Source organism: Narcine bancroftii, chromosome 1 (assembly GCF_036971445.1).
Source record: "Narcine bancroftii isolate sNarBan1 chromosome 1, sNarBan1.hap1, whole genome shotgun sequence".
Lineage (NCBI taxonomy): Eukaryota > Metazoa > Chordata > Chondrichthyes > Torpediniformes > Narcinidae > Narcine > Narcine bancroftii.
The window spans coordinates 150,569,486-150,586,914 of NC_091469.1; the positions used below are offsets into that span (position 1 = coordinate 150,569,486).

Sequence of the window (17,429 nt, forward strand, 5' to 3'; positions counted from 1 at the left end):
TTTAAAAATCATTTACTAATTTATGTACTCCTCAACTACGTAAAGTATTTGAAAAATCAGTTTTCTCTGGGACCTTACCGGCAACTTTTTATGAAGTGTCAATTTCATTGATTTATGAAGCAGATAAAAATCTGACTGAATGTACTTCCTGTAGACCAATTTCTTTGTTGAATATAGATTTTAAGGTTCTTTCTAAGATTCTAGTCAGTAGGTTGGAAAATATTCTTCCCACTGTTATATATAAAGATTAGACTGGATTTATTAAAAGTTGCTATTCACATTTTAACATCTGTAGATTAATGAATATTATTTATTTCCCTTCAGACACAATTCCAGAATGTATAGTTTCTCTAGATGCTGGAAAGGCTTTTGACAAAGTGGAGTGGAACTATTTGAAATATTAAGGGAGATTTTTAACTTCCCTCACATTGATTGGGATATCCATACAGTAAGAGGGCTGGATGGGCTAGAGTTTGTCAAATGTGTACAAGATAGTTTTCTTAATCAATACGTAGAGGAACTGACTTGGGATGGTGTAATACTGGATCTCCTGTTAGGGAACGAGATAGGTCAGGTGTCTGAGGTTAATGTTGGAGAACCAATTGGGTCTAGTGATCACAACTCTATTAGTTTTAGGGTAGTTTTAGGGAAGGGCAAAGAAGGGCCTAAAGTTGAGGTTCTGAATTGGAGAAAAGCAAATTTCGAAGGAATAAGAATGGATTTGGGGAGTATTGAGTGGAACATGATTTTTTCAGGAAAGGATGTAAATGAAAAATGGAGAATATTCAAAAAAGAATTTTTGAGAGTACAGAGTAGATATGTCCCAGTGAGGATCAAAGGAAAGGCTAGAAGTCATAGGGAGCCTTGGATTTTGAGGAATATTAAAAAATTGGTTAGGAGAAAGAGGGAGGTGTACAAGAGGTATAAACAGCAGGGTGATGAGAAATTGAAAGAGGACTACAAGGAGTGTAGAAACAATCTTAAGTAAGAAATTAGAAAGGCCAAAAAGAGGCACGAAGAGGCTTTGGCTGACAGAGTAAAAATAAATCCAAAGGGTTTCTATAGGTACATTAAAAATAAAAGATTAGTGAGGGATAAAATTGGACCCTTTGTAGATAGGGAGGGTCGACTATGTGAAAAGTCAGAGGAGATGGGGGAAATTTTAAATGATTTCTTTTCCTCGATATTCACTAGAGAAAAAAATATTGTACCAGTTGAAGTAAAGGAAAATAGTGGGGAGGTCATGAATCATTTAAGGATAACTGAGGAGGTAGTGATGGCTGTGCTAAAAAAGATGAAGGTGGACAAATCTCCAGGTCCGGACAATGTATTCCCAAGGACACTCAGGGAGACTAGTGTACAGAGAGTAGGGCCATTAACAGAGATATTTAGGATGTCACTGGTCACGGGGGTAGTGCCAGAGGATTGGAGAGTGGCTCATGTTGTTCCGCTGTTTAAGAAAGGGTCCAAATGTAAGCCTGGAAATTATAGGCCTGTGAGTCTGACGTCTGTGGTGAGTAAGTTGGTGGAAAGTGTTCTGAGGGATGGCATTTGCAATATTTGGAAGAACAGGGATTGATAGGGAGTAGTCAGCATGGTTTTGTCAGGGGTAGATCATGCTTGACAAACCTGATTGAGTTCTTCGAGGGGGTTACAAAAAAGGTTGATGAAGGGAAAGCTGTGGATGTTGTCTATTTAGACTTTAGTAAAGCTTTTGACAAAGTTCCCCACAGGAGGTTAGGTAAAAAGGTAGAGGCATTAGGTATAAATGAGGAGGTAGTGAAATGGATTCAGCAGTGGTTGGATGGGAGGTGTCAGAGAGTAGTTGTAGAAAATTGTTTGTCCAATTGGAGGCCGGTGACTAGTGGAGTTCCTCAGGGCTCGGTCCTGGGTCCACTATTGTTTGTTGTATAATTAACGATCTGGAAGAAGGGGTGGTGAATTGGATAAGTAAGTTTTCAGATGATACAAAGGCTGGTGGTATTGTGGACAATGAGGAATATTACCATAGCTTAAAAAGAGATATAGGAAAGGTAAAGGAGTGGGCTGAGAAATAGCTGATGGAATTTAATACGGATAAGTGTGAAGTGTTGCATTTTGGAAAGGCAAATCTAAATAGGTCATATACATTGAATGGTAGACAATTGAGGAGTGCAGAGCAACAAAGGGATTTAGGAGTTATGGTACAAAGTTGATACTCTGGTAGATAGAGTGGTGAAGAAGGCATTTGGAATGTTGGCCTTCATAAATCGGAGTATTGAATTCAAGAGTTGGGATGTTATGATGAAATTGTACAAAGCACTGGTGAGGCCAAATTTGGAGTACTGTGTGCAGTTTTGGTCACCAAATTATAGGAAGGATATAAACAAAATAGAGAGAGTGCAGAGAAGGTTCACGAGAATGTTGACAGGATGTCAGGGTTTGAGTTACAGAGAAAGGTTGAGCAGCCTGGGGCTTTTTTCTCTGGAGCATAGAAGATTGAGGGGGGATTTGATGGAGGTGTTCAAGATTTTAAAAGGGACAGAGAGAGTCAACGTGGATAGGTTTTTTCAATTAAGAGTGGGGGATATTCAAACCAGAGGCCATGGTTTGAGATTGAAAGGGGAAAATTATAAAGGGAACATGAGGGGAAATTTCTTCACGCAAAGGGTGGTTGGGATGTGGAATAAGCTTCCAGCAGAGGTGGTTGAAGCAGGAATGTTATTTACATTTAAGGAAAGACTGGATAATTACATGGAGGGGAGAGGATTGGAAGGGTACGGACCAGGTGCTGGTCAGTGGGACTAGGAGGGTGGGGATTTGTTCTGGCATGGACTAGTAGGGCCAAACTGGCCTGTTCTGTGCTGTATATGGTTATATGGTTAGGGCAATTTAATTTTGGTATGGTCTTTATTTCATAGTTTAAACTGATCTATAGCTGTGATAGTTACTAATAATAACAAATCCTTCTCATTACTTTGTTTAGGGGAACTAGACAAGGATGTCCCCTTTGCCCCTTGCTACTTGATCTAGCTTTAGAACCTCTGGCAATAGCCCTTAGAGACTCTCATGTGGTTCAAGGGATTGTCAGAGATGAAGCAACTCATAAGGTTTCTTTGCATGCAGACCTATTACTTTATATTTCAGATCCTGAAAGATCTATCCCAGTTATGTTATGCGTTTTCTCAATTTAGCTCTTTCTCTGGATATAAATTAAATCTTCATAAAAGGGAACATTTTCTGATTAATATGCAGGTCCCTATCGACACTCAAGTTCCATTAAAGATTGTTAGAGATAATTTCACATTCTTAGGAGTTAAAATGACTAAAAGATTAATATAAATCTCCTCTATTCAAGTAAGAGATTGTTTTTTTTTCTAGATGGACTCCTGTATCATTATCTGTAGTAGATCGTATTAATGTAGATAAAATGGAACGATTACCCAAGTTTTTATATTTATTTCAAGCCATTCCAGTTTTCATCCCAAAACCTTTTTTTTAATATTGACTCAAAAGTTTTTTCCTTTATTTGGAAGAACTAAAAACCTAGAATTAGCAAATTTCACTTACAAAATTTTAAAAAGTTGGAAGAATGGCCTTAAATAATTTATATTTTATTATTGGGCTGCTAATATTCACTATTTAACTTTTTGGATTAAGTCCAGTTCTTCATGATTAAAAAGGCTTGGGAACTGGAACTCGCAAGATCCTTATATGAGGATCTTTGGGACAAGATTTTTAAACTGGTAATCCATCTTCAACATGTGCCCAATATTCATTAATCCAATTCAAAGTACTGCATTGTGTTCACATGTCCAAAGATATATTTGTTAATGTTTTTTTTCAAATATTAACTCTATTTGTGACAGATGCAAATCTGAAGTTGCCATATTGACACATAGATTTTGGTCTTGTTCATCCTTAGAAAACTATTGGAAAGAAATGTTTAATATTATTTCAACTATTCTCCAGGTGGAGCTGCAACCCAATCCAATAACTACTCTTTTTGGGGTTATTGACCCAGACATAGGGAGTTTTCTGTACCTGTTCAATAGGTTGTGGCCTTCTCTACATTGTTGGCTAGAAGAGCCATTCTATTCAAACGGAAAGTCTCTAGACATCCAACAGTCTTTCAATGGTTTTATCGTATCATGTCTTCTCTAAGCTTAGAAAAAAATTAGACATCATGCTATTTAATTCATGGCCTTTAACTGCAGGCATTGAGAGAGGAAAAAATGATGAAAATTATTATTGTTAGGTTCAATATGCATTATGTTTAACTTGTCAAAATCTTTTTTTAAATTGAACCCAATTATCATCAGATTTATGTTTTAGATGTGGTTGGGAAATCAGTTCTTTTTTGCATTCTACTTGGAAGTGCCTAGAGTAGAATCTTTTTGGTTAGAAGTAGGGAATTTTTTGGAGAAAATAATAGGGTTTAAACTCCCACAGGATTTGATGCTATTTTTGTTGGGTAATATTAAAGTAGTTAGACCTAAATTAAGGTTAACGATGTATCAAATTGTTTTTTTTTAAATAAGTTGTTTTAGCTGTTTCTAGGAATTGGCCATTACTTGGAAATCAGATACGTATTTAGGGATGGAGAGATGGTATGCTGAACTTCGTATCTGTCTTCCACTCGAGAAAGTAACTGATAACTTGCATAATAAATATCATTTTTTAGGAGAAAATGGAGCCCATATTCACAATATGTTAGTTTGAAAATGTAGTAACATCTCTGAAAGCGCATCCTGTTGGTAACCCCCAGCTCCATTATTAGTATTGAGACTATATGGTGTATTATTTGCTTTTTTGACATTCTCCAGACTTTTTCTTTCTTTCTTTTGGTATATTCTGAGAGGGAGGATGGGTGGAGGATGGAAGGGAGGGAGTCAGGGGGTTACACACACATATATATACCTCTTATATTTGTTGTAGTTTTAATGAATACATGTACACATTGATGTGGTTTTAAAATTGTTATATAAAATATTAAAAAGATTGCTGGAATCTCTGTCATAGAATTTCCAAGAGTGGCTTGGATGGGAACATGCAAGTAGTATTAAAGTTTGCAGGTGATTCAAGCCCAAGGTTGTAGTTCACACAGAGGAGGAATGTATCTTTACACATTAGAAAACCTTGCAACACCCGAACATGCTGGAGAAACTCAGTAGGAGGTGAAGGGGGTAACCAACATGTCGGACCTGGGTATTGTACTGGACCCCAGCATCTGCAGAAACCTGCAGACTGAGCAGTTCAGTGGCAGGGGAATTGTAACTGTGGTAGATGTGAGGTGAAATACATCTGGTAGAAATATTAGAAAATCACCAACAGCTGACATCATAAATTGAATGGCATGGAACAGTAGAAGGGAGAGAGAGGGCTAAGTGACTTGGTGCCAGGATAACAACCGCTGCCTCAATGTCAGCAGGATGAAGGAGCTGATCATACAATTCCGGAAGAGGGGTGGAGCTCATTCTGCTGTCGACTCAACAGCACTGAGGTGAAAATAGTAGATAACTATGTTCCAAAGAGTGAAGATCTCCAGTGACCTGTAAAAAACACAACAGTGGAGAAACCCAGCAGGTCAAATAATAGAGCCAAGATAAAGATACATAACCAATGTTTCAGGCTTGAGCCCTTCATCAAGGTATGAGCAAAATGTGGACAGGTGCCCGAACAAAATGGTGGGAGGGAGGGACGGGCAGGAGGAGCAACGTGCTCCCAAAGGCAGGAGGTAATAGGTGGATAAAGGAGGGAGGACACACCAACAAGCAGGGAGAGGAGGGACAGCTCTGTGAATGGAGAGGGAAGGGGTGGAGAGCTGAAGGCCAGAAGACAAAGGGAAGGAGAAGGGAGAGTAGGCTAGCAGAAACCAGAGAAGTTGATATTAATACTATCTGGTTGGGGTTCCAGATGGAAAATCAAATGTTGTTTCTCAATTTTCGGGCAGCCTTGGTTTAACAGTACAGGAGGTCATGGACAGACATGCCAGCATGGGAGTGGGGTGCAGAATTGAAGTGGTTGGCCACTGGGAGAGCCCTGTCACTGATGTGGACAGAGAGAAGGTGCTCAGCGAAGTGATCTCCCAGTCTGCATCCAGTCTCTCCGATGAAGAGAATGGCACCATGGAATTTCTTTGCTCGTACCTTGATGAAGGGTTCAAGCCCAGAATGTTGGTTATACATCTTTATCCTTGCCATGTCAAGTTCAACCTGCTGAATTTCCCCAGCATGGTAATGCTGCCTTGATGCATTGGGTTTTTACTTCAATCTCAGTTGTTACAACCCCAAAACCCAGCAGCAATAGACATTCACCAAGACAAGTAGATCCTTAAACAAAAGTTGTTTTCAATGATCTTTAAACATGAAAACAGAATCAAACTTTAACTTGTATCTATTAACTTAACTAACCCAACTTAACCCCCTTCTAATTCTAAGTGCAAATGTAAGAAAAGTTCCTTGGTTCACAGCTCAATCTCACTTCTCATTCTTTTAAGTTCTCTGGTTGCAGGCAATTCTTATACTGTGCACAGAATTTAACATATATAAAGTTCACCGGGCTTTGGTGCTTGAAAGGTAAACGTTTACTGCTCAGGAAGGTTCTCGTTGGGTTTGCAGAGTGATTTGCTGTTCCGGGATTTCCACAACTGAGGTACCACCATTAGTCACCTCAATGTCTTGCTGATGAAACTTGCCCCATCACGGTTCTCCAGATGATAACCTCTTTCTTTCAGGCTACTACAGTTCCTTTCTGTTCCACTTATTCCAAGAGAAACATCAGACAAATAGCACTTCCAGCCATCCGCTGCTCTGGAGCTTTTCTGTTTCACTTCCAACAAACTTTTCCTGCTTGTTCTCTCTCTCCCCCACCCCCTCCCCCTCCCCCACCCCCTCCCCCTCCCCCTCCCCCCGCCCTCCCCCCCGCCCTCCCCCTCGCCCCGCCCTCCCCCTCGCCCCGCCCTCCCCCCGCCCTCCCCTCCCCCCTCCCCCTCCCCCTCCCCCCCTCTCCCTCCCCCCCTCTCCCTCCCCCCCTCTCCCTCCCCCCCTCTCCCTCCCCCCCTCTCCCTCCCCCCTCTCCCTCCCCCTCTCTCTCCCCCTCTCTCTCCCCCTCTCTCCCCCTCTCTCCCCCTCTCTCCCCCTCTCTTCCCCTCTCTCCCCCTCTCACTCACTCACTCTCTCATTGCCAGAAAGCCCATGTGACTATTTCACTTGCAAAACCCCTGACCTCCTCCAACAAACAATAGGAGTTAGTCTTCTTGGTCAAGCTGTTGTCTTTAGGTAAGCCAAAACTCAGGAGTGACCTTTCTGTGCACTCTGTCAAAACCTTTGCAAAGAGCTTTTAACAGTCAGAGCATCTCCTGCCTGTTGCTTCAATGACATCATTTCAATTAGCACCTACTTGTGAAATGTGCACAGCATTCTCCATAGTTTCTGTAAAGTTACTATATATGAATTCTTCAATATTTCAAATAAGATCTGTTTTAAAGTATGTGTATGTATGTAACCTCCTCTAATTTTACCAATTTATCTCCCAAATATTCCATTACAGTGTCTGCAGACCTTCATGTTTTACTCCCATCTCCAATGACCTGTCCTTGTCCACCCCACATCAACGCGATGGCTAAGAAAATGCACCAATGTCTTTGCTTCCCCGTAAACCTGAGGAAGTTTGCTAGGTCACCTGTATCAACTTCGACAGGTGCACCATTAAAATTTCATATCAGTGGAACGACTCCATCCAAGACTACTGGAAAATGCAGCGTATGAATGCAGCTGAGGCCATCACACATCTCCCCTCCATCAGCTCCAACTATTTTCCAGCTGCCTTGGAAAAGCAGCCAACACATGAAAAGACTCATCCCACCCCCCCGGTTCTTTCCCCCCCCTCCGCCGTTTTCCCTCCTCCCTTCAGGAAAAATATTCACCAGATTGAAGGACCAGCTACTATCCTGATGTTTAGCAATGTCCTGAATGAACCTTTTCTCGATACTCACTGTGCCTTTCTCCGTAACTCTGAACATCTGTACTAGTGTTTTACTTGCCTGGGATGGACAGCCCGCAAACCAAACTCTCTCAGCCCACCTTGCTTCGTGTGATGATAAGCTTGAAGCTGACATGAACACATCTCGTCAAACACAGTTTCGGAAGTTGAGCAATAAGACGAGGCAAACCATGGGCTTAAGCCTTTGGACTCCAGTTTTGTAATATATACTCCTGTGGATTCCGGTTCTTTCGGTGGATCACACAAAATGACTCGATCCAAACTTTCGTCACTTTTTTATTTTTTATTCTGCTGAATTGTGAGTTATCCGCACAAGGTCTCACAGAGATGCTCTCTCTATGAAAGCTGGCGGAGACGGACCATTCATTTCAAAGCTATTCCTTTGTCTTGTTCAAAGATGGGCCCAATCGAAAGTTCACACAATACATTCTCACCCAATGCAATTGCTACTAAGTACAAATTCCATTGCTACATAAGATTGGTATCCTCTTTTCAGCCTGCTCATTGATTGGTTCAGAGTAAATTCCTATAGTTAGTCGTCATCCCAATTGGTCCTTTTGAATCCCCATGCCCGCCTTATTAGAATGCTGCAAAACCTAGCTACTTTCCTTTCTCACTCCGGACCGGGTCTATGAGTAAACCTTTACAGTAAGAACCAGCTAGTGGTGAGGTATAAAACCAGTCCTGGATAACTGGGACATAGTGCACTTGCTGGTAGTCTTGGGAAAAAAAAATCAGGACAAAGTGTTACATCAGTAGTGTGTGACTTATGGGAAAACCGCAGGAACAATGCAACAGGAAAGGAATACAAGAAGGTGCAAACAAAAGTCCTTAAACAATGTCTGAACATAGAACATTCATGTTTGCTGGCTTGCTTCTCAGACTTGTGCACCGACCTATGACAAGCATTGAATATCTGGGGGCTCTGCCCTCTGCAACCCCTGGAGGGAGACCTGATGAAGCCTCCCTCCCAGATTCTGCTTGCCCATGGACTTCAGAACAAAAGGCCTGTGTGTAACATCACCGAGTTGACCACCGACATAATGTGCAGCCCCTCCCCCTCCCCCCCACCGCAGATGCTTCTCCACCAACAATTGCTAGTCTGCTCCAGATTCTAAGATCCGCAGTCTCTTATGCCTCTCCCTAGTCTAGTGGGGGGGAGGGGGCAGGCGAGGATGTGTGGTTAAAACACAGATGCTGGAGGAAATTAGCCTGAGCCCCTTTTTGTAGAACCATTGACGCAGGGCTCAGGCCTGAAATGTCGGTTATAGACCTTTACCTCCTATAGATGCTGTGAGACCTGCGGAGTTCCTTCAGCATTTCCATGTTTTTCAACTGCAACACAGTGTACCATGTTCCATTCCAAGGAGGTGCAGCTTTTGTCTGACACACTTCACAAATTCACCAGTGATGAAGGTGGATTAATCATGGTCTCAACTGCGAACATTGGCGCGGTGCAGCATTTAAAGCGGATTACAATTCCATAAGTGGTTCATCCAAAAATAAACTTGTGGTTTGCCACACCTCAGCCTTGGATGACACAAACTGCATGCTGTCTGTTTCCTCTGGCAAATGGCCTCAGTGGAAGGAAACAGAAGTATGTGGATATCTGTTCTGAATAACAAATTAGGCAGAATCAAGGCTAGTGACTCTTGGTCTTCATCAAGAGTGAGTAAAAGAGGGGCAGTTGTGGAGCCCACCCACTTACCTGACCACAGGAGGTGGGTTTCCCAGGACTCTGCACTCCAGTCGCACCGTGCTTCCTTCGGTGACCTCCTGACTCCTCAGCTTCTGGGTGAACCTGGGTCCTGAGCCCGGGGATGCGCCACCGGCGAGATCTTCTCGTCTCGTCTCAGCACGGCTATTATGCTCCTGCGCCGCCGTCCTGTCCCGCCTGCCCTTTGTGCTGGGCTCCGAGATGGTGGCCGGAGCCGATTTGGGTTCTGCCCTGTCTTCTTTCCTGGACAAGTCGCCAGCAACATTGGCGGGGCTCTTTGGGGAGAGGTAGCCGCTGTCCGGAGATGAGCTATCCCCCTCGATGTTCTTCTGCTGAGATGAGTGGCGGGGACGAGCAGTCCTGAAGATGGATGACAGCTCCTCAATGAATGACACAGCTTTGGTGCAAAACTCGTTCTTGGGAGGATTTGGCATCTGGGGGTGAGATTTCCCCTGGTGGGTTCGATCAGGTTGATGGCAGGGGTCTTTGCAATGCTTGGCCAATTCTCCCTGCACGACTTCAGTGGCTGGGGGCCCGGTTGGAGTGCTCTCATTTGGGAAGTATTGGCCATTGGGCATGGCAGTCCAGCCCACAGTGTTTGGGCTTGAGGGTGCCTCGCACCTCTCAACCGGCGTGAGAGGGGAGTGGCCTTGATTGGTCAAAGGGCATGGGCTGACGTAGCAGGAGATGTCCTCCAAATCCTGCTCCTTGGCTTCCTCCGGTGAGCTCTGGGCAATGGCCACGCGGGCAAGGTCAAGGCTCTTGCTCATCTCCTCCTGACTGAGGAAGTCCGAGAGGCCCAGGACAGGGCTGCCTGCCATCCCATCCTCATAGAACTCCGAGAGAGAGTCAAAGTACAGGTCATGTGATGAGGCCTCGGACATCATGCTGTCGCTGTAAGTGTCTGGCGGGAGTTTTCCAGATGAATAAGCCTCCTTTAACGTCTGAGGGAGGGGCATGGCATGTTCACAGGACCCATTTTGCATGCTGAAAATTGACAGAGAAAAAAAAAATCACATTAGGTTACAAGAGGACAGGATGCAGAATTGAGCGGAGAATTAGCAGATGGAGTTCAATCTGGGTAAGTGTGAGGTGAGGCATTTTGGAAGGACAAACTAGAATGCTGAGTACAGGGTTAATGGTTGGTTCCTTAAGAGTGTGGATGAACAGTGGGACCTTGGGGTTCAAATCCATCCCTCAAGGTTGGCACTCAGGTTGATAGGATAGAAGGCGTATAGGACGCTGGGCTTCATTAATAGCGGGATTGAGTTCACGAGTGGAGAGATCATGTTGCAACTCCACAAATCTCTGGTGAGACCACATTGAGCGTATTGTGTTCAGTTCTGGTCACCTCATTATCGGAAGGATATGGAAACTATGGAGGGTGCAGAGGAGATTTACCAGGATGTTACCTGGATTGGGAAACGAGTCTCATGAGGCAAGGAAAGCAGAACTGGGACTTTTATCTTTGGAGTGTAGGATGAGAGAAGACTTAGAGGTCTACAAGATTATGAGAGGCATAGAGGCCAGCACCTGTTTCCCAGGGCAAGAACAGCAAACAACAGAGGACAGGAGGGAAAGTGAAAGGAGGGAAGTTTAGGGGAGACATTAGGGATAAGCTTTTTACACAGAGAGTTGTGGGTGCCTGGAATTCCTTGCCGGGGATGGTGGTGGAGGCTGGAATATTAGGGGCATTTAAGAGACTCTTAGACAGGCACATGGATGGAAACAAAAAAAGACACTTATGAAATAGGGAGGGATTTTTAAAAAAAAAGGGAATATATGGGATGGGTAAACACTGAAGGGCCGGTACTGTGCTGTTTTTATTACCCAAAAAAAACAAAACATTCCCTTGCCCTTCAGATAACTAGCAATATCACACCCATTAAAAAACCCAAGACATTGCCAAGCTCTTGGCTGCTCAGTTACAGTTCCATTGGTTTTTATGCTTGAGCCAGGAAACTCTGGGTTCAAGCCGAAAGTTGTGTTCGACTCCGCTGGTTTAATGACAATACAGATCGCAAGTTTATACACACATTGTACCGAAATTCTTACTGCAGCTGAAAAAAAATAAAGCTTATTTAAAAAGTGAGAAGCACAGTACTGGCCCTTCCACTCAGGATATTGTGCCAACCTATACACCATCAATCTAAGCTGGTCTTACCACACAGCCCATAACCCTCTATCTTTCTTACATCCCTGCGCCTGTTTAAGAGTCTTTTGAACATCCTTATTGTACCAGCCTCCTCCCAACCTTCCAGACACTCACTGCTCTCCATGTAAGATAGACAATAGATATTCATAGTTACCACTGTACACAAAAAGATTGGTTTTACCATAAGGCAGAAAGCCGTATGGTGTTAGAGTAGTGCACACTCGCAATGCTGTAAGCAAAGCTTCCCATTGGTTGCCACATTGAACCGAGGGCCTGTAACCTCAAATAGGTACAAGGGTGTTTAAAAAGGTTCAAGGTTTTGTTTTATTGTCATCTATTAATAATAATAATGCATAAAAATATTATATACATCAGAGTTCCTAAACTGGGTTCCATGGAGAGGAGTGACCACAGAACGGTGTGCTCACTGAGCAGTCCTCAGTCTCCTGTGATGTGGGCCACAAGTGCACCACACCACCAGAGTCCATGCTCAAAGCCTCATCCCAGACTGGCCCCGCAAGTGAACCACCCATCAAAGACAAACCACATCCCCTCCCAGTCTGAACCCACACGCTGCACTGCCCCCCCCCCAACAGATCAACGCTCAAAGCCACCTCTACAACGCTGCACCCACTGGTCCACTGCTCTGCGGCCCCTCATCAAAAATGACCAAGCAAACTCCCACATGACTCAAGGATAGTGCCTGACCCTGACCACACGGCAGCAGAAGGAAAACGATCCTGCACAATACAAAACAGACCATAGAAACAAATAAAGTGGAAACAACAAAGAAATGCCAGAAGAACCCAGCCGGGCAGAAACGAAGCCCCCGATGAAGGGCCCAAGCCCGAACCATTGGCCATGCATCTCTGTCTCCGCTACACAAAGTTCGTCCCGCTGAACTTCTCCAGCACCGTAGCTCCACAATGCTGTCAGCTGGCTGAACCACTAACCCCAAGTACAAATAATTCACCTCAGCCCGGAAGCGCGACCTCCCACACCATCCCCACCAAACGAGACATGTATGCCCGACCCCGAAACTGCAGAACGAAGCACCAGTGCCAGAGGAAGCCCCCCATCCCACCCCCACCCCTGACACAACGCAGACACCAGACCTGCGCATCACCCCCGACCAATTCCCCCGCCAGCGCGAAGTCGGCAAAGGAGCCCGCCACGCTCCACCGATATTCCACTGGGCAACTCCATGAACCATGGAACTAAACTGTACATGACAATTAGGGTTCTACCATTTTCAAGTGTTCCCAAAAAGGGTTCCATGAGCTAAAACTTTTGAGAACTCATGATATGCACTTGCCTATACTTTACTCACACCTTGATGATGGGCTCAAGCCTGAAAGGTTGGTTGTGTATCTTTAACTTTGCTACATAATGAAAACTATGTGTCCATGCATTGTATTTTTAACTTCTATCATTGTGTTGACAATAAAGTGTACATGTTATGCTTTTATTTTTATTTTATGACAATAAAAGGAACCTTGAACTTCTACCACTTCCTCTGGCAGCTTATTCCATATCCCCACAACCCTTTGTGTGAAGAAGGTGCCCTGGGGGGTCCTTTTTAAATCTTTCCCCCCCTCTCACTTTAAATCTAAGGCGTCTCGATTAGATCCCCCTGCCCTACGAATGCTCGGCTCATCAATCCTCCTTGTGATTTCATAAATTTCTACAAGCTCTGCACTCGGCCTTTTATGCCCCAGGGAGAAAAGTCTCAGCCTACGAGCTTGGTATAGCTCAAGCCCTGGCAACATTCTCATGAATCTCTTCTGCTTCCCATCAGGCTAAATGATCTCTCTCCTACAGCTGGGTGAGCAAACCTGCACACGATACTCCAATTAAATTTCCCTCCAATGCCCTGCACATTTGTAACGTGAAATCCCGGCTCATAACCCTGAGCAGTGAAGGCAAGGGTGCCAAACACTTTCTTCACTTCCCTGTAGACCTGCGTCCCCACGTTCATGGAATTGTTACACCATGAACACCAATAATCTCCTGCAGCTGTTACCAATCGCTTGCCAGCTGACGATGCCATGATCCGTCTTAAGCCATCATTCTCTCTGCTTATTCACCAAGAGCATGTCAACTGACTGTAATTAAGGGAAGGATGAAAGAGTTTTGAAGCCATAGTTATGAAGTAGGGAAACAGATCCTTCAGCCCTACACGTCTAACACAAGCTAGTCCCATTAAGAACGTAAGACTTAGGAGCAGAAATAGCCTGTTCAGCCCATCAAGTCTGCCCCACTCTTTAATCATGAGCTGATCCATTTTCCCCACTCACCCATTGCCCCCATAACCTTTGATGCCCTGGCTAATCAAGAACCTATCAATCTCTGTTTTAAATACACCCATTGCCTTGGCCTCCACTACCGTCTGTGGTAGCAAATTCTACAGATTCACCTTTCTCTGGATAAAGAAATCCCTCCGCATCTCTGTTCTAAGCGTCACTTTTCAATCCTGAAGTTGCGCCCTCTTGTCCTGGACTCTCCCACCTTGGGAAACAAATTTTTCACCATCGGATCCATCCATGCCTTTCAACATTCAAAATGTTTCAATGAGATTCCCCCCTCATTTTCCTAAATTCCAACGAGTGCAGGCCAAGAGCTGTCAAACACTTTTCATATGATAACCCTTTCATTCCTGGAACCATCCTTGTGAACCTCCTCTGAACCGTCTCCAACGACAGTACATCCTTTCTTAAATGAAGAGTCAAACACTCAAAAATTACATGGTTTAAAATCTGAAATTTGGACTCGCGTTGTAGGTGTGGTATGAAGGTTGGAACATTTATACATTCAATCTGGCTATGTGTGGAAGTAAGATCCTTTTGGTATGACTTTGCAAAAATGTTGACAAAAATGATAGAAGTGGATTTCCATTGGAACCAGAGCTGTATTTAGAATAATCAAAAATGATTAAAATGTCATACACAGTTCCTGAGGATCGCACTAGCAGGAGCCAGGAGAGGTATGGCTGTTACATGGAATCTGACTCCCCCTACTTATTACACACTGGAATATGGAAGTGCAAAGTTGTGCCCCCCTGGAAAAGATTATAAGTAATCTTAGAAAGAAATATGATGTATTTGTTAAAATGTGGCAACCTTATTTGAATCGTACTGGCTTTTCCCTGAAAAGGTTTAAATAATAGTGAGGTTAATAGCGTTGAATTCCTGAAGCTCAAGGTCTGGACTAATTAATGAAGGTATGCCTAAACACCCTTTCTTTTTTATGTTAGCATTTGTTGGGGGCGGGGGGGAAGAGATTTGGGAAATTATATGACATTGTAATTTTAAAATACCTTTTTATGAGGTATGTAATAATGTTCTATATGAGTCTTGGAAAAATTCAAATAAAATATTCAGAAAAAAAAGTGAGGTCCCATATCCATTGATAAACCTTTCCTATCCAAATATTTATTTTTAAAATTCTTGGTCAGATAGATAGTTCCTCACATCCCTTCTAAATCTCTTACCTTCCACCTTAAATCTGTACCATCTGGTGGTATAGACCTTTGGTCAGGGAAAATATTTCTCATTATTAACCTATTCATAGCCCCCTTAATTCTGTAAGCTTGACTTGGATCCTCCTTGGCACTTTTCATTTCAAGGAATTCAAGCTCACCCCATACCATCTCTCCTTGCTTCCCAGGCAACGGGCTGGTGAATCTCCTCTGCACCCTCTTCAATGCAGTCATATGCTTCCAATGGTGTGATGAGCAGAATTCCACTCAGTACTTCAGGTGTAATTTAACTGATGTTTTGAATAATTATACTACAACCTTACCGCGCCAGCAATGTGGGTTAGAATACGGCGCCATCTGTAAGGAGTTTGAAAGTTCTCACCGTGTCTGCAGGGGTTTCCTCCGAGTGCTTCGGCTTCCCCCCTAGATTCCAAAGACATACTGGGTCAGTAGGCTAATTGGTCATATGGGTGCATTTGGACGGTGTGGGCTGGTGTGGTGGAAGGGCCTGTTAACATGTTGTATCTCTAAATCAAATTAAAATGAACCCCGCCTGTTCTTGCAATCTATTCACATAAATATTCTTGACCACCAATACTACCTGCTGCTCTCTTTGGATACGTACATCAAAGTCCCTCTGTTCCTGAGTGTTTCCCAGTACGCTACTACTCATTGAGTATATTCTGACCTTATTGATCCCCCTAAAAGTCATCACCTCTTGTTTTTCATGATTAGGTTTCACCTCCCAATTCCCTGCCCAGCTTTCCAACTCATTATTGTCTATCCGGAGACCATCACCCCATCTCTCTCGACCAAACACCACCAAGTTTAACAGTATCCATGAAATTGCAAATCATTCCTTCGATGTTCACTTCCGGATTAATAATGAGTAAAACACTGAAGTCTGGAGCCACCGTGACTGAAGTAAAAATGCGATGCTGGAGAAACTCAGCAGGTCAGTGCCCTACTTATAGTAGTGGTTTTCAACTGCTTTCTTTCCTCTCATGTACCACTTTAAGTATTCCCTATGCCATCGGTGCTCTGTGATTAGCAAGGATTGCTTAAGGTGGGATGTGGATGGAAAGAAAAAGTTTGATCGTCCCTCATTGACTCGTTATGTGCACGGTTTCAGAACTCCAAAGGAAATCGGGCAATCACAAACAAAATATTCTTCAAACAAAATATTTCAGTAACAATTGGGCCTAGAGCAGTGATTCTCAACCACTCACATCCCACCTTAAGCAATCCCTTATGAATCACAGAGCACCGATGGGAGAGGGATTACTTAAAATGGGATGCGAGTGGAAAGAAAAAGGTTGAGAACCACTGATATACAGCAAAGATAAAGGCACATAACCAATATTTTGAGCTTGAGCCCTTCATCAAGGTAAGAGGAAAATATCAGCAGGCACCCAAAAATGGTTCAGGTGCCTGCCTACATCTTGCTCATACCTTGCTGAAGGGCTCAAGCTCGAAACATTGGTTATTCTTTCTTTTGGCTTGGCTTCGCGGACAAAGATTTATGGAGGGGGTAAAAGTCCACGTCAGCTGCAGGCTCGTTTGTGGCTGACAAGTCCGATGCGGGACAGGCAGACACGGTTGCAGCGGCTGCAGGGGAAAAATGGTTGGTTGGGGTTGGGTGTTGGGTTTTTCCTCCTTTGCCTTTTGTCAGTGAGGTGGGCTCTGCGGTCTTCTTCAAAGGAGGTTGCTGCCCGCCAAACTTTGCTGTATAAAGTACATTGTTTAGCCCGTTCAGTTTCTCCAGATCAATAATCATCAAGGGGTTCTAGCTCTGTGAGACATTGCTGGTCAAAAGGTTCCAGTCACAAAAAAACAATCATTGACTCTGATCCTCCCTCCCCTCAACATTGATTCCAAATCCAACTTGCCAAATTGTACTGGGTCCAATGATTTTTCTTTATATATAACCATTTAGATCAGTTCCCCTTGTGGGACTTTGCCTAAAGCTTTTCTGAAGTCCATGAAGACGACATCACCCACATTGCATTCATTGATACATTGAGATAACTCTTCCAAACAATTCTATCCAATTAGTCAGACAGGATCTCCCCTCTTATTGGCCCTGTGGAATGGTT

General features: G+C 43.6%; 1 protein-coding gene across 4 annotated transcripts in view; it reads right to left on the reverse strand.

The window, feature by feature from the left end:
* The window catches only part of palld (palladin, cytoskeletal associated protein), a 485,446-nt gene that overhangs the window by 447,230 nt on the left and 20,787 nt on the right, over nt 1-17,429 (reverse strand). For all 4 annotated transcript variants that reach the window (XM_069941703.1, XM_069941714.1, XM_069941705.1 and 1 more), the window contains exon 3: nt 9,692-10,687. In XM_069941703.1, coding sequence (XP_069797804.1) covers nt 9,692-10,686 — 995 coding nt within the window. In that variant the 5' untranslated portion in view covers nt 10,687. The remainder of the gene's footprint in view (nt 1-9,691; nt 10,688-17,429) is intronic.